This window comes from Scyliorhinus torazame, chromosome 14 (assembly GCF_047496885.1).
Source record: "Scyliorhinus torazame isolate Kashiwa2021f chromosome 14, sScyTor2.1, whole genome shotgun sequence".
Lineage (NCBI taxonomy): Eukaryota > Metazoa > Chordata > Chondrichthyes > Carcharhiniformes > Scyliorhinidae > Scyliorhinus > Scyliorhinus torazame.
The window spans coordinates 10,599,855-10,622,515 of NC_092720.1; the positions used below are offsets into that span (position 1 = coordinate 10,599,855).

The following is a 22,661-nucleotide window of genomic DNA, read 5'->3' on the forward strand; positions in this document are numbered from 1 at the left end:
TGGAGAAAATGGAGACCGCAGTGAGGTGGAGACCGCAGTGGGGGTTTCAGTAACCGAGGAGCTGAGACAGGGGGTGAAGTTGGGCAATGTTATGGAGGTAGAAATAGGTGGTTTTAGTGATACCGTGAAGGTGAGGTTGGAAGCTCATCTTGCGATCAAATCCGCACACAGGGTGGATTAACCTCAGAATGTTGCCCGCGTGAGGGAAGGAGTATTTCGGGAACAGAGTTCGGAGCGGGGCCCGAAAACAACGGTTTCAGTATTCCCAAGATTTCACTGGAATTTTATTCAGACGGAAAAATGGGGATCAAGACAGAAAATGTATACCCAGACTGACAGGAAGGTCAATAGATTATGGATTCAGGATAAATATGCAGATAGATGACTGCACACACACCCCTACTCATTTAACCTCCGAAAGCAATATTGTGTAAAGTTGCCCCCAAACCCCAGGAAGGTAAATTGAGGGATAGGTTCTTTGGTAAGTAAGCTATGAGTTCAGAAGTGTTTGATGTTTGAGCAAAGGTATTCGGTCCAGGACAAGCTGACCCCACTGTCAGCTCTCGCTCCGATATAGTTGTACCTGATGGACGGATTCTTTCCACAATTGTTCCCTGCGGTAACCAGCTATTTCTTCTCTCCTCTCTTTCTACGCTCCAGTGTTCAGACAGTCTGCCCATTCGCACGCAGAGTATTGCGCCCGGCCTGTGTCAACCAGCAAGGCTTGCGGGGAAACCGAAACACAAAGAGTTTCAGATACAATGGGGTAAGTGTCACAGCTCCTGCGTGCACATTTGCTGCAGTCGGTGTGTTACTAAATGAACAGCTGGCTGCCAGGGTCACGTATTCCAGCCACTGGTCTCGCCTTTCGAGACGCGAGGACATCTCGAGAGCGCTTCGCAGCCAATGGCATAGTTTGCAAAGTGAGCTCACTGTTCAAACCTGTGATGAGGCAGTCAATTTACGCACAGCAGGCTCCCACAAACAGCAATGTGTTAAGGACCAGATGTGGTGCCGTTGCCTGCGTGATAACCTGTGGCCAGGACACTGGGGATATGTCCCCTGCTGCTCTTTCACTATTGAAAAACATTTTTAAAATTTGTTTCTGGGATTTGGGCTTCTTTCACTAGGCCATTAGGCCACTAGGCATTTATTGCCCTCATTGACTTTGAGAAGGTGGTGGAGAGCTGCCTTCTTGAACCGCTGCAGTCCCTGAGGTACAGGTACATCCACTGTGTTGTTAAGGATGGAGTTCCAGGAATTTTACCCAGAAATAGTGAAGGGACTGCCGATATATTTCAAAGGCAGGGTGATGAGGGAAATGGAGGGAACATTCCAGATGCCGACGTTTCCCAGGTATCTGCTGCTCTTTTTGGGTGGTAATGGTCATGGGTTTGGAAGGTGCTGTTGAGTTCCTGCAGTACATCTTGTAGATGGTACACACGGCTACCACTGTGCGTCGGTGAAGGAGGGAGGGAGTCTCTGCGGACGGGGTGCCAATCAAGCGGTGCTGTTTCATCCTGGATGGTGTTGAGCTTTTTGAGTTATAAAACTCCTGTGAAGTTCATTGAAATGTTTTACTACATTAAGCGCACTATCCGAATATAAGTTCTCGTTGGATATTTGATCGTGTCTCGCGGTTGTAACTGGACGAGCAGTCATCAGCCAAGAGATTCACCCTCTGCGAGTTGCGTGGGTGCTGGGTGTTGGTGGGTGCTGTGTGTTGGTGGCTGCTGGGTGTTGGTGGCTGCTGGGTGTTGGTGGGTACTGGATGTGGGTGGGTGCTGGGTGTTGGTGGGTGCTGGGTGTTGGTGGGTGCTGTGTGTTGGTGGCTGCTGGGTGTTGGTGGCTGCTGGGTGTTGGTGGGTGTTGGGTGGGTGCTGGGTGTTGGTGGGTGTTGGGTGGGTGCTGTGTGTTGGTGGCTGCTGGGTGTTGGTGGCTGCTGGGTGTTGGTGGGTGTTGGGTGGGTGCTGGGTGTTGGTGGGTGCTGTGTGTTGGTGGCTGCTGGGTGTTGGTGGGTGTTGGGTGGGTGCTGGGTGTTGGTGGGTGTTGGGTGGGTGCTGGGTGTTGGTGGGTGCTGGGTGTGGGTGGGTGCTGGGTGTTGGTGGGTGCTGGGTGTTGGTGGGTGCTGTGTGTTGGTGGCTGCTGGGTGTTGGTGGCTGCTGGGTGTTGGTGGGTGTTGGGTGGGTGCTGGGTGTTGGTGGGTGTTGGGTGGGTGCTGGGTGTTGGTGGGTGCTGGGTGTTGGTGGGTGTTGGGTGGGTGCTGGGTGTTGGTGGGTGTTGGGTGGGTGCTGGGTGTTGGTGGGTGCTGGGTGTGGGTGGGTGCTGGGTGTGGGTGGGTGCTGGGTGTTGGGTGGGTGCTGGGTGTGGGTGGGTGCTGGGTGTGGGTGGGTGCTGGGTGTTGGTGGGTGCTGGGTGTTGGTGGGTGTTGGGTGGGTGCTGGGTGTGGGTGGGTGCTGGGTGTGGGTGGGTGCTGGGTGTGGGTGGGTGCTGGGTGTTGGTGGGTGCTGGGTGTTGGTGGCTGCTGGGTGTTGGTGGGTGTTGGGTGGGTGCTGGGTGTGGGTGGGTGCTGGGTGTGGGTGGGTGCTGGGTGTGGGTGGGTGCTGGGTGTTGGGTGGGTGCTGGGTGTGGGTGGGTGCTGGGTGGGTGGGTGCTGGGTGTTGGTGGGTGCTGGGTGTTGGTGGGTGTTGGGTGGGTGCTGGGTGTGGGTGGGTGCTGGGTGTGGGTGGGTGCTGGGTGTGGGTGGGTGCTGGGTGTGGGTGGGTGCTGGGTGTTGGTGGGTGCTGGGTGTTGGTGGGTGTTGGTGGGTGTTGGGTGGGTGCTGGGTGTTGGTGGGTGCTGGGTGTGGGTGGGTGCTGGGTGTTGGTGGGTGCTGGGTGTTGGTGGGTGTTGGTGGCTGCTGGGTGTTGGTGGGTGTTGGGTGGGTGCTGGGTGTTGGTGGGTGCTGGGTGTGGGTGGGTGCTGGGTGTTGGTGGGTGCTGGGTGTGGGTGGGTGCTGGGTGTTGGTGGGTGTTGGGTGGGTGCTGGGTGTGGGTGGGTGCTGGGTGTGGGTGGGTGCTGGGTGTTGGTGGGTGCTGGGTGTTGGTGGGTGCTGGGTGTGGGTGGGTGCTGGGTGTGGGTGGGTGCTGGGTGTTGGTGGGTGCTGGGTGTTGGTGGGTGTGGGTGGGTGCTGGGTGTGGGTGGGTGCTGGGTGTGGGTGGGTGCTGGGTGTGGGTGGGTGCTGGGTGTTGGTGGGTACTGGATGTTTCCCCAGTTTGCCTGCCCGACCGGGCAACAGGGATTTGGAAAGTGTACAGAAAGACAGAAAGACCCATGTGACATTGAGATGGAGTACGAGTGTGAATTAAGTTCCAAATAAATGTCAGTGCTCATTATTCTCTACCCAATTACACATGACTTAAATTATAATGCAATAAACTTCTTTAAACACAACTCACCGAGCAGAAACTCTATTCTCTGTCCGATTCATCAGAGAGCAAAGCAACTAAAGATTTGTTTTTCTCATGGTTTTCACTGTGAATTTAGGAGATTGGAGCAACATAAAGATCACCAACTGTTTATTTGTTGAGTGATCCCAAACTCTGCCCTCTCACCATTTGGAACTTTACACAAATTCCCAACACTGATCTTCTTTGGGCTCCAGCACCAATGATAGAGGGAACTTGCGTTTCTGTAGTGACTTAGTGACATCAGGACACCTCGTTTGGATTGTAATGTCGGAAATGCAGCAGCCAATTTATACACAGCAAGATTCCACACACAGCAATATGATAATGACCACACTATCTGTTTTAATAATGCTCGTTGAGGGATAAATATCGGTCAGGACACCGGGGATAACTCCCCTGCTCTCTTCAAAATAGTGTAATAGGATCTTTTACACCCACCTGCGGGGTCACACACGGCCTCAGCTTGACAGCTGTTCTGCAAGACAGCACCTTCGACACTGCAGCACTCCACCTGTCCTGTACCAGGTGTGTCAGCCAGGGCTGTGGCTTCAAGTTTCTAGAACAGAGAACAAAGAAATGTACAGCACAGGAACAGGCCATTCGGCCCTCCTAGCCTGCACCAACCATGCTGCCCGTCTAAACTAAAACCTTCTGCACCTCTGGTGTCCGTCTCCCTCTATTCCCATCCTACTCATGTATTTGTCAAGATGCCCCTTAAATGTCACTATCGTCTCTGCTTCCACCACCTCCTCCGGCAGCGAGTTCCTGGCACCCACTACGCTCTGCGTAAAAAACTTGCCTCGTACATCTCCTCTAAACCTTGCCCCTCGCACCTTAAACCTATGCCCCCTAGTAATTGACCCCTCTACCCTGGGGAAAAGCCTCTGACTATCCACTCTGCCTATGCCCCTCAATTTTGTAAACCTCTATCTGGTCGCCCCGCAACCTCCGTCGTTCCAGTGAGAACAAACCAAATTTATCTCTCCTCATAGCTAATGCCCTCCATACCAGACAACATCCTGGTAAATCTCTTCTGCACCCTCTCCAAAGCCTCCACATCCTTCTGGTAGTGTGGCGACCAGCATTGAACACTATACTCCAAGTGTGGCCCAACTAAGGTTCTGTACAGCTGCAACATGACTTGCCAATTTTTATGCTCAAGGCCCTGGCCGATGAAGGCAAGCATGCCGCATGCCTTCTTGACTACATTCTCCACCTGTGTTGGCACTTAATTTACATTTAATTTCATTTAATTTTTAAAAACTTTGTGTCCTGTGGACCTGCACACCCAGATCCCTCTGCCTGTCAATACTCTGAAGGGTCTTCCCATTTACTATATAATGCATTACCTCACATTTGTCTGGATTAAACTCCATCTGCCATCTCTCTGCCCAAGTCTCCAAAAATCTATATCCTGCTGTATCCTCTGACAGTCCTCATTGCTAACCGCAATTCCATCAACTTTTATGTCGTCCGCAAACTTACTAATCAGACCAGTTACATTTTCCACCAAAACATTTATATATACTACGAACAGCAAAGGTCCCAGTACTGGGCGAAATTCTCCGGAAACGGCGCGATGTCCGCCGGTGCAAATCAGACGGGCATCGCGCCGCCCCCAAAGGTGCGGAATGCTCCGCATCTTTGGGGGCCGAGCCCTAACCTTGAGGGGCTAGGTCGGCGCCGGACGAATTTCCGCCCCGCCAGCTGGCGGAAAAGGCCTTTGGTGCCCCGCCAGCTGGCGCGGAAATGACATCTCCGGGTGGCGCATGCGCGGTAGCGTCAGCTGCTGCTGACAGTTTCCCGCGCATGCGCAGTGGAGGGAGTCTCTTCTGCCTCCGCCATGGTGGAGACCGTGGCAGACGCGGAAGGGAAAGAGTGCCCCCACGGCACAGGCCCGCCCCGCGGATCGGTGTGCCCCGATCGTGGGCCAGGCCACCATTGGGGCACCCCCCGGGGCCGGATCGCCCCGCGCCCCACCCCAGGACCCCGGAGCCCCGCCCGCGCGCCGCCTTGTCCCACCGGTAATGTAGGTGGTTTAATTTACGCCGGCGGGACAGGTATTTTAGCGGTGGGACTTCGGGCCCATCCGGGCCGGAGAATCGAGCGGGGGGGCCGCCAACCCGGCGCAGCGCGATTCCAGCCCCCCGCCGAATTTCTGGTGCCGGAGGAGACTTCGGCAACCGGCGGGGGGCGGGATTCACGCCATGCCCCCCGGCGACTCTCCGACCTGGCGGGGGGTCGGAGAAATTTCGCCCCTGATCCCTATTGAATTCCGCTAGTCACAGCCCTCCAATCAGAAAAGCACCCTTCCATTGCTACTCTCTGTCTTCTGTGACCTAGCCAGTTCTGTATCCATCTTGCCAGCTCACCTCTGATCCATGTGACTTCAACCTTCTGAACCAGTCTGCCATGAGGAGTAACCTATCACTCAGAGAATGAGAGAGTTATCCATTTGAACCCACGACTGGCAGAGTGGTTGGATTGGTGGGGGGTGGTTGAAGGGGAGTGGGGGGTGGGTGTGGGGGATGGGGTGGACGAAGGGGGGTGGGGGTGGGGGATTACATTTGGGGTAGTGGGGTGGGGGAAGGGGGCGGGGGGAAGGTGGGATGGGGGAAGGGGGGTGGAGATGGATGAAAGGGGCGGGAGAAGGGGGTGAGGGTGGGGGGAAGGGAGTGGGAGAAGGGGATGAGAGAAGGGGGTGAGGATGGGGGAAGGGGGTGGGGGGAAGAGGGGGTGAGGGGTGGGGGAATGGGGTGGGGGAAGGAGGTGAGAGAAAGGGGGTGAGGGTGGGGGATAGGGGGGTAGGGGGGGTGGGGGGAAGGGGGTGGGAGAAAAGGGGGGTGGGGGAAGGGATGGGTGGGGGGTGGGGTGGGAAGGAGGTGAGGGAGTAGGGAGGTGTGGGGAAGGGGGGTGGGGGGCCGATGGAATTCAGTCTTGATTCTCAGTTGCTCCCAGTGGCCGTGGCTCTGATTAACAAAGCTGCATTCGGACGTTTACTGTTGTCTTTTCCACAGTCTCTTCTTGCTTCAGAAGAGTTTTCAATGGCCTCTTGAGCTCAGTTAGAGTTCCTGACTTTTTTCACATGTTGGGAGGGGGGTGAGGGGGGTCACAGAGCAGACAGGGGATAAAGGTGAATCCTGGGAGAAGGAGCGCTGGCACATCTTGGGCGAAATTCTCCTACCCGCCCCGCCACATTTCTGCGTCGACCGGGCCGGCGGGAGTCTCCGTAGCACCGGCCGGGTCAATGGGGTTTCCCATTGTGGGGCAGCCCCACGCCGTCGGGAATCCCCCGGGCGCCGGCAGAATGGAGGACTCCCGCCGGCGGAGAATGACGCCGCTTGTCTCAATGTTTAATTGAGGTTTTTTACATGTTATAACACAGTACATTCGGGAAGGGTAACTGTGCTGGTAACAATGTACATGTCATTTTCCTCTGTGCCAATCCGCCCCTCTCCCTCCCCCTCCCCAGGATCCCGCCTCCCCCCCACGCCCCCACTCCCTCCAACCCCCCACTCCACCCCCCCCACCCCCACTCCACCCCCCACTCCCTCCCACCCACCCCCACTCCCCCCCCCAACCCCCCCACCCCCCACTCCCTCCCAACCACCCCCACTCCCTCCCAACCCCCCACTCCACCCCTCCCACCCACCCCCACTCCCCTCCCCACCCCCACTCCCCCCCACCCCCACTCCCTCCCAACCACCCCCACTCCCCTCCCAACCCCCCACTCCCTTCCACTCCCTCCCACTCCCACCACACCACCCACTCCCTCCCACCCCCACTCCCTCCCAACCCCCCCCCTCCCCCCCACTCCCTCCCAACCCCCCACCCCCCCCCACTCGCACCCACCCCCACTCCCTCCCCCCCCAGCCCCCACTCCCTCCCAACCCCCCACTCTCCCCCCCACTCCCTCCCAACCCCCCCACTCCCCCCCCACCCCCACTCCCCTCCCCCCCCACCCTCACTCCCTCCCCCCCCAAGCCCCCACTCCCTCCCGAACCCCACTCCCTCCCAATCCCCCACTCCCCCCCCCCCTCCCACCCACCCCCACTCCCTCCCCCCCCAGCCCCCACTCCCTCCCAACCCCCCACTTCCCCCCCCCACTCCCTCCCACTCCCCCTCCTCCCCCCCCCCCCCCCCAACCCCCCATTCATTGTTTCAGGATCCTTTCCTGGGCCGTTCACTGTATAATGGGCAGTCATCTGCTATTTGCATGTGGGGAGTGCCCCCCCCCTATCCTCTGCCCCCCTCCCCCGTTTTGACATTGGACAAAGATGTGCAGGTGAGGTTATGGGGAGGAGAGAGGGCCATGCTAAATTGCTCCTTCGTGTCCAACGATGTGTAAGTTAGGTTATGGGGCTATTGGGTAGGGTGAGGGGGAGGGTTTTGTGTGGAGTGCTTTTTCGGAGGGTCGGTGCAGAATCAATGGGCCAAATGGCCTCCTTATGCACTGTGGGGATTCTTTTGGGATTCTATGAAAGTAAATAAAAGCTCTCTTTCAAGGCTAATCTCAACGTTGTAAATTAATTGTGTTTAATTGTACTCTGTAGGACCTCCCGATGGTGACTCGATAGTAACGGAATACACTTTGGAGATGAGTCAAGGAGAGCTGGTCCCCTTCGGAGGTTTACTGTGGTCCTGACCTAGAATGTACTGTCAGCTGCCCTCCTGCCTGGAACCACCTATCAGTTCAGGGTGAAAGCTGCCAATGAAGCAGGGGGTGAGTTTGCACTCCTGCTATCTTTGTTTATGTGACTTTAAGTCGAGCTTCTGACACCCCATTGCCTGCCCATAAGACCACCTCCCCGCCATAAATATCCACCCATCTCCTCAACTGCCTGCACCCGAAACCCTCAATCTTTGTCATCCTCAAGACTTGACTATTCCAATTCTCTCCTGACCCGCCTACCCCCTATCCTTAATCTTGAACTAACCCCAAATTCTGCTGCCCATGGTCTAACCTATACCAAGTTTCATTCAGCCATCACCCCCACCCCCTTCCCTCCATTCCGTGTTCACTGACCCACACTGGCCCCTGACGTGGCAAAGCCTCAATTTGAAAATTCTCATCCCTTGATTTCAAATCCCTCCGTGGCCTCTTCTCCTCCCTATCTCTGTAATCTGCTCCAGCCCCGGCAAACCTCCACGTTCTCAGCGCTGCTGCAGTTCCGGTCTCTAATGCATCTCAGTGTCCGTTATCTCATCGTTGGTGACCATGCGTTGAGTTGCTGAGGCCGAAGGTGGGAATCACCTTCGTAAAACATCTCCGTTCTTCTCTCCTCCTTTAAGACGCCCCTTAAGACGCCTCTTTCGTCAAGACTGACAGATGGAGCTTACATACAGGTCAACTATGATCTCATTGAATAGTGGAACAAACACAGGGGGCTGAACGGCCTTTACTGTTCCTGTGGTTTGTCACTTGTCCTGATATTTCCTTACGCTTGGGAACACACCTGGGACATTCAACTAGGTTAAAACTACTATATAAAAACAAGTTTCTGTGCTCCGAAAGCTAGCGATTCGAAACAAACCTGTTGGACTTTAACCTGGTGTTGTAAGACTTCTTACGGCGATGTTATCATTCAAGGATTTATTTTTTAACATTTTGCTTCTGTTTTTCGATGATAGTACGGCGCTTACTCTGAAGTAACAGATCTCACCACCGCAACAGGACCACCGGTTCAGTGTAAAGCACCTTCACTTTCCTGCACATCTGTCACAAGTGTACTTGTGAGCTGGGAGGTAAGTCACAGTTAAACACCCAATCCTTTGTGACAGGGGATTTCGGGAATCTGAGCCCGGAAAGAGTGGGCCCCATCTTTGCAAAACCATTCCTGAACCAAATCATTGGCAACAACTTAACAAAGACACTCAGAAAGCACAGAATAAAAAGACTAACTTTCGCTGAGTGCACTGCACAATGTCTGAATGTGGGAGTGAATTTAAGACTCACTGATGGATCCATGATGGTGCTGTCCGTGTCCCTGAAGTGTTTGTTGGGGACAGCGTAGAGAGCGCCATGATAGCACAGTGGTTAGCACTGTTGCTTCATAGCGCCAGGATCCCAGATTCGATTCCCTGCTTGGGTCACTGTCTGTGCGGAGTCTGCACATTCTCCCAGTGTGCGCGTGGGTTTCCTCCGGGTGCTCCGGTTTCCTCCCACAAGTCCCGAAAGACGTGCTGTTAGGTGAATTGGACATTCTGAATTCTCCCTCTGTGTACCCAAACAGGCACCGGAATGTGGCGACTTGGGGCTTTTCACAGTAACTTCATTGCAGTGTTAATGTAAACCTACTTGTGATAATAGAGATTCTTAAGAAAAAACATTATTCTGTATCTAACCCTGTGCTGTGCCTGTCCTGGGAGTGTTTGATGGGGACAGTGTAGAGGGAGCTTTACTCTGTATCTAACCCCGTGCTGTACCTGTCCTGGGAGTGTTTGATGGGGACAGTGTAGAGGGAACTTTACTCTGTATCTAACCCAGTGCTGTACCTGTCCTGGGAGTGTTTGATGGGGACAGTGCAGAGGTAGCTTTACTCTGTATCTAACCCCGTGCTGTACCAGTCCTGGGAGTGTTTGATGAGGACAGTGCAGAGGGAGCTTTACTCTGTATCTAACCCAGTGCTGTACCTGTCCTGGGAGTGTTTGATGGGGACAGTGCAGAGGGAGCTTCGCTCTGTATCTAACCCAGTGCTGTAGCTGTCCTGGGAGTGTTTGATGAGGACAGTGTAGAGGGAGCTTTGCTCTGTATCTAACCCCATGCTGTACCTGTCCTGGGAGTGTTTGATGGGGAAGGTATAGAGGGAGCTTTACTCTGTATCTAACCCCACGCTGTACCTGTCCTGGGAGTGTTTGATGGGGGCAGTGTAGAGGGAGCTTTACTCTGTATCTAACCCCGCGCTGTACCTGTCCTGGGATTGTTTGACGGGGACTGTGTAGAGGGAGCTTTACTCTGTATCTAACCCCGCGCAGTACCTGTCCTGGGAGTGTTTGATGGGGACAGTGTAGAGGGAGCTTTACTCTGTATCTAACCCCGTGCTGTACCTGTCCTGGGAGTGTTTGATTGGTCAGTGTAGAGGGAGCTTTACTCTGTATCTAACTCCGTGCTGTACCTGTCCTGGGAGTGTTTGATGGGGACAGTGTAGAGGGAGCTTTACTCTGTATCTAACCCCGTGTTGTACCTGTCCTGGGAGTGTTTGATGGGGTCAGTGTAAAGGGAGCTTTACTCTGTATCTAACCCCGTGCTGTACCTGTCCTGGGAGTGTTTGATGGGGAAGATGTAGAGGGAGCTTTACTCTGTGTCTAACCCCGTGCTGTACCTTTCCTGGGAGTGTTTGATGGGTCAGAGTAGAGGGAGCTTTACTCTGTATCTAACCCCGTGCTGTACCTGTCCTGGGATTGTTTGACGGGGACAGTGTAGAGGGAGCTTTACTCTGTATCCAACCCCATGCTGTACCTGTCCTGGGAGTGTTTGATGGGGACAGTGTAGAGGGAGCTTTACTCTGTATCAAACCCCGTGCTGTACCTGTCCTGGGAGTGTTTGATGGGTCATTGTAGAGGGAGCTTTACTCTGTATCTAACCCCATGCTGTACCTGTCCTGGGATTGTTTGACGGGGACAGTGTAGAGGGAGCTTTACTCTGTATCCAACCCCATGCTGTACCTGTCCTGGGAGTGTTTGATGGGGACAGTGTAGAGGGAGCTTTACTCTGTATCTAACCCCGTGCTGTACCTGCCCTGGGAGTGTTTGATGGGTCAGTGTAGAGGGAGCTTTACTCTGTATCTAACCCCGTGCTGTACCTGTCCTGGGATTGTTTGACGGGACTCCACTATTGTGTCAGGCCCAACCTGGGAACTGTTGTTTAATTAGCCTCGATGAGAAATGTTAGTTGTCTGAAATGGAACAGAGAGCTGTGTTCTCCAACATGAACTTCTCTTCGTTACCAAGTGTTAAATTCACACTGAAATGTGGTGCACAATCCGAGACTTATCAGCTCGCCGCCCTCTCGGAAAGGAAACACACTGAGTTCTTCATGGAAGAGGAAAGATGTGCTCCAATTAGTTGGAGAGGATTCGAACAAAGAGCTGACAAAACTACTCTCACAGTTGGAGAGAAGTAGAGGAAGTGTCATTGATTCTTGTGAAGGAGTCAGGACAGGGATTTGTTTATTGTCACGTGTACCGAGGTACAGTGTAAAGTACTTTTCTGCGAGCAGCTCAACAGATCATTAAGTACATGAAAAGAAAATATGTAAAGGGACAACATAAGGTGCATAATATAAATAAATAGACATCAGCATCGGGTGAAGTTTGTCAACCTTTCCTCAGTCCAACACTACGGAGGTTCTTGTTACCATGACAATTAGCAGTAGGACTACACACAGCAAGAAACAGATCTGATTGGACTGTGCCTTCCAACACCTATTCCTCGCTCTGGAGCTTCTGAGAGTATTACTTTCATAGTTTTAATTGTTTTGGGGTTACGGGCACCATTTGCCAAGTTTTCATTATCGGCCGTTTCCAATCGCCTTGGTGATGAATGGCTTTCGAAGGGGCTGAAACAAACGCTGCCCCTCCCTTCTCCTCTACCCTCTAAACCAGGCACCCCCCCCTCCCGCTGACACCACCTCGTGTTTCTAAAGAGCCCCGACCCACTGCCGCTGCCTTGTTGGGTGTGGCATTGGCTGCCACTTTCTGCTTCCCCTGCCCGCTATGCGGAAACACCATTAGGAATTTGAAGTCCCCATTTCCCCACCTCGACACAATGTGCCCCCCATCTGGTGGATTCCTACACTTCAAGATTGCCTTGGCTTCTCCGGGAACGGAGGATTAATATCCAGACTCCTGCTGCAAGCAAAATCACAGCTAGAAAAACACAGCTGTTGTAGCTATACTCATCCAGGCCTAGATTCCCCGACGTTTACAGCATTGAAGGAGGCAATTTGGACCAATGTGTCCACGCCGGTCAACAAAGAGACGACTATACTCATTCCATTTTACAGCCCTTGACCCATTTGTACACATCAAAGAGCAACAAGCCCAGCATCAAGAGCCCCAGCACCATGGACCCCAGCACCATGGCCCCCAGCATCAAGAGCCCCAGCACCATGGACCCCAGCACCATGGCCCCCAGCACCAAGAGCCCCAGCACCATGGCCCCCAGCACCAAGAGCCCCAGCACCATGGACCCCAGCACCATGGCCCCCAGCACCAAGAGCCCCAGCACCATGGCCCCCAGCACCAAGAGCCCCAGTACCTTGGACCCCAGCACCAAGAGCACCAGCACCTTGGACCCCAGCACCAAGAGCACCAGCACCATGGACCCCAGCACCTTGGACCCCAGCACCATGGACCCCAGCACCATGGACCCCAGCACCTTGGACCCCAGCACCAAGAGCCCCAGCACCATGGGCCCCAGCACCATGGACCCCAGCACCATGGCCCCCAGCACCAAGAGCCCCAGCACCATGGGCCCCAGCACCAAGAGCCCCAGCACCATGGCCCCCAGCACCATGGCCCCCAGCACCATGGGCCCCAGCACCATGGGCCCCAGCACCAAGAGCCCCAGCACCATGGCCCCCAGCACCATGGGCCCCAGCACCAAGAGCACCAGCACCAAGAGCACCAGCACCATGGGCCCCAGCACCAAGAGCACCAGCACCATGGGCCCCAGCACCAAGAGCACCAGCACCATGGGCCCCAGCACCAAGAGCACCAGCACCATGGGCCCCAGCACCAAGAGCACCAGCACCATGGGCCCCAGCACCAAGAGCACCAGCACCATGGGCCCCAGCACCAAGAGCACCAGCACCATGGGCCCCAGCACCAAGAGCACCAGCACCATGGGCCCCAGCACCAAGAGCACCAGCACCATGGGCCCCAGCACCAAGAGCACCAGCACCAAGAGCACCAGCACCATGGGCCCCAGCACCATGGGCCCCAGCACCATGGGCCCCAGCACCATGGGCCCCAGCACCATGGGCCCCAGCACCATGGGCCCCAGCACCATGGACCCCAGCACCAAGAGCACCAGCACCATGGGCCCCAGCACCAAGAGCACCAGCACCATGGGCCCCAGCACCATGGGCCCCAGCACCATGGGCCCCAGCACCAAGAGCACCAGCACCATGGACCCCAGCACCAAGAGCACCAGCACCATGGGCCCCAGCACCAAGAGCACCAGCACCATGGGCCCCAGCACCATGGGCCCCAGCACCGTGGGCCCCAGCACCAAGACCACCAGCACCAAGAGCACCAGCACCATGGACCCGAGCACCAAGAGCACCAGCACCAAGAGCACCAGCACCATGGACCCGAGCACCAACAGCACCAGCACCAAGAGCACCAGCACCGTGGGTCCCAGCACCAAGAGCACCAGCACCAAGAGCACCAGCACCATGGGCCCCAGCACCGTGGGCCCCAGCACCAAGAGCACCAGCACCATGGGCCCCAGCACCAAGAGCACCAGCACCAAGAGCACCAGCACCATGGGCCCCAGCACCAAGAGCACCAGCACCAAGAGCACCAGCACCATGGACCCCAGCACCAAGAGCACCAGCACCAAGAGCACCAGCACCAAGAGCACCAGCACCATGGACCCGAGCACCAAGAGCACCAGCACCATGGACCCGAGCACCAAGAGCACCAGCACCATGGGCCCCAGCACCAAGAGCACCAGCACCAAGAGCACCAGCACCATGGACCCGAGCACCAAGAGCACCAGCACCATGGACCCCAGCACCAAGAGCACCAGCACCAAGAGCACCAGCACCAAGAGCACCAGCACCATGGACCCGAGCACCAAGAGCACCAGCACCATGGACCCCAGCACCAAGAGCACCAGCACCAAGAACACCAGCACCAAGAGCACCAGCACCATGGACCCGAGCACCAAGAGCACCAGCACCATGGACCCCAGCACCAAGAGCACCAGCACCATGGGCCCCAGCACCAAGAGCACCAGCACCATGGACCCCAGCACCAAGAGCACCAGCACCAAGAGCACCAGCACCATGGACCCGAGCACCAAGAGCACCAGCACCATGGACCCGAGCACCAAGAGCACCAGCACCATGGGCCCCAGCACCAAGAGCACCAGCACCATGGACCCCAGCACCAAGAGCACCAGCACCATGGACCCCAGCACCAAGAGCACCAGCACCATGGACCCCAGCACCGTGGGCCCCAGCACCAAGAGCACCAGCACCATGGACCCCAGCACCATGGACCCCATCACCGTGGGCCCCAGCACCAAGAGCACCAGCACCATGGGCCCCAGCACCGTGGGCCCCAGCACCGTGGGCCCCAGCACCAAGAGCACCAGCACCATGGGCCCCAGCACCGTGGGCCCCAGCACCAAGAGCACCAGCACCATGGCCCCCAGCACCAAGAGCACCAGCACCATGGCCCCCAGCACCAAGAGCACCAGCACCATGGCCCCCAGCACCAAGAGCACCAGCACCTTGGGCCCCAGCACCATGGCCCCCAGCACCAAGAGCACCAGCACCATGGCCCCCAGCACCAAGAGCACCAGCACCATGGCCCCCAGCACCAAGAGCACCAGCACCATGGGCCCCAGCACCAAGAGCACCAGCACCATGGGCCCCAGCAGCAGAGCCCCAGCACCATGGACCCCAGCACCATGGCCCCCAGCACCAAGAGCACCAGCACCATGGACCCCAGCACCAAGAGCACCAGCACCATGGGCCCCAGCACCAAGAGCACCAGCACCATGGGCCCCAGCAGCAGAGCCCCAGCACCATGGACCCCAGCACCATGGCCCCCAGCACCAAGAGCACCAGCACCATGGACCCCAGCACCAAGAGCACCAGCACCATGGGCCCCAGCACCAAGAGCACCAGCACCTTGGGCCCCAGCACCATGGGCCCCAGCACCATGGGCCCCAGCACCTTGGACCCCAGCACCATGGGCCCCAGCACCATGGGCCCCAGCACCATGGGCCCCAGCACCATGGGCCCCAGCACCATGGGCCCCAGCACCATGGGCCCCAGCACCTTGGGCCCCAGCACCTTGGGCCCCAGCACCTTGGGCCCCAGCACCATGGGCCCCAGCACCTTGGACCCCAGCACCAAGAGCACCAGCACCATGGGCCCCAGCACCTTGGGCCCCAGCACCATGGGCCCCAGCACCAAGAGCCCCAGCACCTTGGGCCCCAGCACCATGGACCCGAGCACCATGGGCCCCAGCACCATGGACCCGAGCACCAAGAGCACCAGCACCATGGACCCCAGCACCCCACTGGAATCAGACTCCAGTCACAAAAACACATCGCGAACATCAACCTTCTGCTTCCTGCCCCACAGCCAGTTTTTCGATCCAACATTCCCCGTGCCCCTCAGCCACGCTCTTGGTTGCCTCCTCAAAAATTTGTCAAAAGTGACCTTCCCGTAACAAATCCAAGCTGACTATTCCTGCTCAATCAGTGTCTAACCAAGTGCAATATTCTGTCCCTCAGGGAGGATTGGAAAATTACGGCCAGTATCCCTGATATCTCCTCTCTTGCCTCCCTCAACAACCTGGGATATATCACATCTGGGCCTGCAGAATTATCCACTTTTAAGGCTGCTTAACGTGCTGGTACCTCCTCTCTCGCTATGTTCATTTCCTCTAATATTCCAAGTGGAGAACACTCCATCAAGCTCCCAACTGGTGTGTGACCAGGTATTCCTCCAGGATTACTAAGCTGTCTGGGGCGAGAGAACCTCACTGCTTTCCCACTCACAGAGGTCCCTGCTACAGGAAAGGAGGGCGACGGCAGCAACCCTGCCACACTGTGCCGTCGCCGTTTTGGGGAGACGTACCACATTACAAGTGTGGGACCAGAGCTAGCCATAGCTCCCACCCCAGGTGGGGTATGTGAGGGTGCCAGAGTCCCTTCCCTGAACTACCCAGTTAGTATGTTTTCATATCAGCCCCGCAGGTTAATTCATTCCGATGTCAAACACACAAATTGCCACATTTACTGAACCAGTCCTAAGAACCCGCCATTGGTAAGACTTGAACACACACCTGCTTGTTTCTCCTTCCTCGTATCAGAACCACTGCTCTACCAGACTTGTGAACAGTGCACTAGTATGTCACTGTTAGATAGTGACAAACACACGCACACTCACACACACTCACACACACACTGTGTCAGGGAAGAGATCTTCCTGACCTCCCCGCTGACTGAGCTGCCACTTATTTTAAGGTGAGACGGGCTTGTTCTGAGCTCCTATGGACACGGGAAGTTGATCGCTCTCTATTGACCCTCCTTTCATCACCTTGAACAGCCCTTCATCTTCAAAAACCAAGGGATTAGATCAGTTCATGGAACTCCTCATACTTCCAACCTTTTAATCCGATATCATTCTGGTGAACCTGCACTGCACCCTCTCCAAAGCCCGCATGGGGTGAGGTGCCCAGATCGAACACAGTTACTCTAGACAGGGCAGGATTTTGTATTTGAGTCGAGATCCAGACGATGGGGCCATTGTCGCCCCCCCCCTGACTCCGGTATCCGGAGACGCCTGGCAGTGAGTTTCGCTGAATGGGCTGGATGATTTGGAGAAACTGTAAACTCCACACAGACAGTTCCCCGAGGTCGGAATTGAACCCAGGACCCTGGAGCTGTGAGGCAGCGCTGTGCCACCCATAAGCGCAGGACAGGCACAAACCAGGCCGGAAATCCAAATGGAAAATGTTGGAAGTGGCAACATGCTAAATATCGGAGAGGAGCAGAAGAAGAAAGAAAGAAACAATCTGGGTTATTGTTGTCTGTGTGAATACTCCCCCATCATCTGCATTTGCCTTTCTCAGACACACACAAACACGTCAGCTGCCTTAATTCATCCACTACCTCCTCCAGCTTGTGAAAAACTCTGTCTCTTCCTCTCCTGTGACCTTTTCTCTATTTTATGCTTACTCTGATGAACCTTCACATTGTACGTCAATTTAAAAATAGATGCATGAGCTGGACTGTGATACACAACCCTGGGATAAAGCATTTATTGTGAAGGGAGGACAATTTAACTAATGCTCAAGAGACTGGTAAATGTCTCTTCAAGGATATTTCTGATTTTAAAAGCCCTGGTAATGTGGATGTAATTAGAAATGGCTCAAGCAACCTTTCGTCTGCAGGAGCAGGAAATGCAGGGACTGTTTCAGAAGAAGCTGTTTGTCTTTTGTGCTCTTACAGATGTTGATGGCTTTTAGAGGTACCCATGACTGTCAGAGCATGGGGAGGGCCTCCACAGTGGCCAGGCCTGCAATCGGGGCCTACCCATCGGCGGGCGGGCTTATCCCGGGGGGGCCTATGTTCCTCCGCGCTGGGCCTCTGTAGGACTCCGCCATGTTGCGTCGGGGCCCGCGCGGAGAAGTCAACCCACAAATTCCCGCCGGCCGTGAGGGCCCCCGATGCGGCGCAGGATCGCTGCTCCTAAGGCGCCAGATGACTCCGTCGTAAACCGCTCCGGCGTTTACGACGCCGTCAACACTTAGCCCCAGGATCGGAGAATCCCGCTCCTGGACTATAGAGTGGCACAGAATGTCGAGCACAATAAGACCATTTTGTGTCAGTATTTAAGCTCCCCTTGAGCATCCTCCCGGCGCACTGCGTCTCACCCAATCAGCATATCCACTCCTTCCTCCTGTAACTTGTCCTTAAACATATCTATTCTATTCAATCCCATGCTCCATGGAGTTTCATATTCCCTTCACTCAGAATCACAGAATGGTCGCAGCGGAGGCCGTTTGGCCTGCCGCATCTGTGCTAGCTCTCTGAAGGAACAACTCACCTCGTTCCATTTCCCCCCCCCCCCCCCACCCCCCACCTTCTCCCTGTAACTCTGCACATTCTCCCTTTTCAGATAATCCCATTTCCCCTTGGAGGCCTCAATTGAATCTGCCTCCCCCCACGCTCTCGGGCAGTGCGTTCCAGATGCTAACCACTCGCTGATGAAAACATGCGAGTTTCGGAGCGAGAGGAGGCCAATCGGCCCCTCACCCCTGCTCCGCCATTTAATCAGATCATGGTCGATCTGATCGTGGCATCAACTCCACATTCCTCCGACCACCAATGACCTTAGATTCCTGACGAACATGGGAGCCAATCCACCTCTGCCTTAAAAATACTCAGTAACCCAGACTCCACTGTGGTGATGTGCATCACTGTAAATACATGTAAGCTAGACAGACACCAGAGGGAGCACCAGAAACATCACACACACACACTCAACCAATAGATAAGTTAGATAGGAGGCGACCAATGGACACTCACGATACACAAGGAGGTGACACGACCACAGGGGGGCATTACACCAACCCATACATAAAGGACACCACACACATGATCTGCCCTTTGGCCAGTGGAGACAGTCAGTGAGGAGAGGCACAGGGTTGATTCAATATTACACCCACCACGTGGAAGACAGCAGCTGGTTAGTCAGTTTAGGTAGCTATAATAGGATTAGCAGTGGTGTCGAACTCAAGGATAGATGCGGGCAGGTTGTTTCCACTGGTGGGTGAAAGCAGAACGAGGGGGCATAGCCTCAAAATAAGGGGAAGTAGATTTAGGACTGAGTTTAGGAGGAACCTCTTCACCCAAAGGGTTGTGAATCTATGGAATTCCTTGCCCAGTGAAGCAGTAGAGGCTCCTTCATTAAATGTTTTTAAGATAAAGATAGGTAGTTTTTTGAAGAATAAAGGGATTAAGGGTTATGGTGTTCGGGCCGGAAAGTGGAGCTGAGTCCACAAAAGATCAGCCTTGATCTCATTGAATGGCGGAGCAGGCTCGAGGGGCCAGATGGCCTACTCCTGCTCCTAGTTCTTATGTTCTTATGTTATGTTCTTTCTGTGCCCACCCCAGTCCAACGCCGTCATCTCCACATTATGGTTGTACTAAGGAAGAGGTCATCCCGAGAGATTGGCAATTGCTTCTCCGGTGCACCGGGGCCTGAGGGTGAACTGAGTCCTGTATTTTGGTTGATATCCTGTTGCCCTCTCGTGGGGGGGGGGGGGGGGGGGGCAGATTTTATTTGGTTGAATGAGGAGCTTGTTCTCTTCTTCATTAATGGGTGATCGGTGTGTGTCAGGGAAATATTGAACCAAGTCCTGGTCCCGACCCTTTGTTATCCTGTAGTTTATTTATGGTGGCTCTAACTCATTTTCCTCTCCGTTTTTCCTGTGAGGCCCTGAAAGCTGGATCATAATCCGAGCATGTTGTTGCCAGTCCTCTCTGCACAAATGTACGGAATGATGTTCGTTCTGTACTGGGCCTGAGGCTGGGGTTAAGTCGTGCACTTTCTTTTTTTCATTACTTTTGTAAGGGTGGGTGTAATGAGCCCGTGATTGGCTCCTGCATGTGTGCAGGCGGAGTTGGTATCTGAGGAGAGGAGGCTGTGGTGTGTAATTAGTGCCTTTGGGACTGCTAGAGTTGAGCGACGTGTCTATTGGTGTTCGCCCGAACATGGAATCCTGAACTCTGGTGGTAATTGCAAGCAGACACGTCGTGGGAGGGTGTGGATCATTTTACTACATGGCCACGGTTTCAACCTGTTTCCCTTAGTCTCTGGTGGGACTTATAGAGGCATCAAGTCTAATTTATCGAGCCAGTGACAATGTTGTACTCCTGTTCCCCACTGTATTCATGTATATTGAGCCGTTTTATCCTTGCTCCCTGCTCTATATCATTTTGTAATTCTGTTGCGTTGTTCGCAGAAATGTAAAATCCTAATAAATATACGTTAAAAAATGAAACTAGGAACAGGAGGAGGCCATTCATGTCCACAAGCCTGTTCCCTCATTCAAGCAGATCATGGGTGATCTGTATCTTAACTCCATTCACTCACCTTGGTTCTCCTGCGAAGTTTGAGGGAAATCTAACTGGTTCGAGGGTTGAGGACTTGGATAATTTATTAGAGAGAAACTATCAATGCAGGAAGGGAGAGCCGACATCAAAGGGGGCATAAACTTGAAATGAGAGTTAGGATGTTCAGTGATGCTCAGTAAAAGCTCCTTCATGCAAGGGCAGTGAATCTGGGACCTACTCCCCCAAACGTCTGGAGATATTGAGAGAGAGTTTGAGCTTTGAAAGTTGAGGTTGGTGGATTGTTGTTGGAGAAGGGTACAAGAGGGTAAATGTGATAGAGGTCAGCCATTATCTAATAGAATGGTGGAGTAAGGCTGAAGTTTCTTCCTGTTGAGATGCTTCCTGGCGGCCTTGACCGACATTTCAAAGAACAAGAACAAAGAACAAAGAAAAGTACAGCACAGGAACAGGCCCTTCGGCCCTCCAAGCCCGCGCCAACCATGCTGCCCGACGAAACTACAATCTTCTACACTTCCTGGGTCCGTATCCCTCTATTCCCATCCTATTCATGTATTTGTCAAGACGCCCCTTAAATGTCACTATCGTCCCTGCTTCCACCACCTCCTCCGCCAGCGAGTTGCAGGCGCCCACTACCCTCTGTGTAAAAAACTTTCCTCGTTCATCTACTCTAAACCGTGCCCCACGCACCTTAAACCTGTGCCCCCTAGTAATTGACCCCTCTACCCTGGGGAAAAGCCTCTGACTATCCACTCTGTCTGTGCCCCTCATAATTTTGTAGACCTCTTATCAGGTCGCCCCTCAACCTCCTTCGTCCCAGTGAGAACAAACCGAGTTTATTCAACCTCTCATTGAACACAAAGCACATTGGGCTATCCTGAAGCTGTGAAAGTTGTCATGTAATTGCATATTGGACATTTTTGTATTTCACATGACTGTCTGTGTCTGTGTGTGGTTTCAGAGCCCCGAGAATTACGGTGCCGATATATCGGAGTACAGACTGGAATGGGGGGAAGAGGAGGAGTCCATGGAACTGGTTTACTGCGGAATGGAGACTGCCTTTGAGATGGACAACCTGAAACCAGCTGCTCGTTACTGCTGCCGATTACAGGTGAGCGTTTGACAGCATCTGTACCACAGCTGCTGGCCTGAATCGACATATTGCTCGGGTTCCAGAGTTGGAGCTCCTCCCACACAACTAGAAATCAGCCCAACCGGTTCATTCTTCTCAACATTCCACTGACACCTTTTATCTGTCTTTTGGATGAGAATTAAAACCACAGAAACCCTGTCTACCCTCCCAGAATATTTCAGACCACTTCACAGGCAAAGAGGCTTACTTTTTGAAGTGTAATCATTGTTCATTCACAGAGAACACAGCTTTCAAATTGTGCACAGTAAGATCCCATTCAGAGCAATGTGATATGGATCAGAGCATCGGGGCGGGATTCTCTCAGCCCGGGGCTGGGCCGAAGAATCCCCGGGACCAGCGCGTATCGCGCCACGCCGCCACAGTGCCGGGACGCGATTCTCCGCAGAGTGGATAATCGGCTCCATTGGCGCCGGCGTGGTGGGGACGGGTCTGTCACTGTATAACACTGGGTACAGTACTGGTGGGGACGGGTCTGTCACTGTATAACACTGGGTACAGTACTGGTGGGGACGGGTCTGTCACTGTATAACACTGGGTACAGTACTGGTGGGGACGGGTCTGTCACTGTATAACACTGGGGTACAGTACTGGTGGGGACGGGTCTGTCACTGTATAACACTGGGTACAGTACTGGTGGGGACGGGCCTGTCACTGTATAACACTGGGGTACAGTACTGGTGGGGACGGGTCTGTCACTGTATAACACTGGGGTACAGTACTGGTGGGGATGGGTCTGTCACTGTATAACACTGGGGTACAGTACTGGTGGGGACGGATCTGTCACTGTGTAACACTGGGGTACAGTACTGGTGGGGACGGGTCTGTCACTGTATAACACTGGGGTACAGTACTGGTGGGGACGGGTCTGTCACTGTATAACACTGGGTACAGTACTGGTGGGGACGGGCCTGTCACTGTATAACACTGGGGTACAGTACTGGTGGGGACGGGTCTGTCACTGTATAACACTGGGGTACAGTACTGGTGGGGATGGGTCTGTCACTGTATAACACTGGGGTACAGTACTGGTGGGGACGGATCTGTCACTGTGTAACACTGGGGTACAGTACTGGTGGGGACGGGTCTGTCACTGTATAACACTGGGGTACAGTACTGGTGGGGACGGATCTGTCACTGTGTAACACTGGGGTACAGTACTGGTGGGGACGGATCTGTCACTGTGTAACACTGGGGTACAGTACTGGTGGGGACGGGTCTGTCACTGTATAACA

The 22,661-nt window shown here is 54.6% G+C and overlaps 1 protein-coding gene across 1 annotated transcript in view; it reads left to right on the top strand.

The window, feature by feature from the left end:
• Positions 1–22,661, top strand: part of LOC140389518 (fibronectin type III domain-containing protein 3B-like) — a 404,055-nt gene that overhangs the window by 309,765 nt on the left and 71,629 nt on the right. Inside the window, 6 exon segments of the mRNA XM_072473693.1 lie at positions 661–766; positions 8,003–8,064; positions 8,066–8,113; positions 8,115–8,170; positions 9,080–9,194; positions 21,238–21,387. Of these exon segments, the coding sequence (XP_072329794.1) occupies positions 661–766; positions 8,003–8,064; positions 8,066–8,113; positions 8,115–8,170; positions 9,080–9,194; positions 21,238–21,387 (537 nt within the window).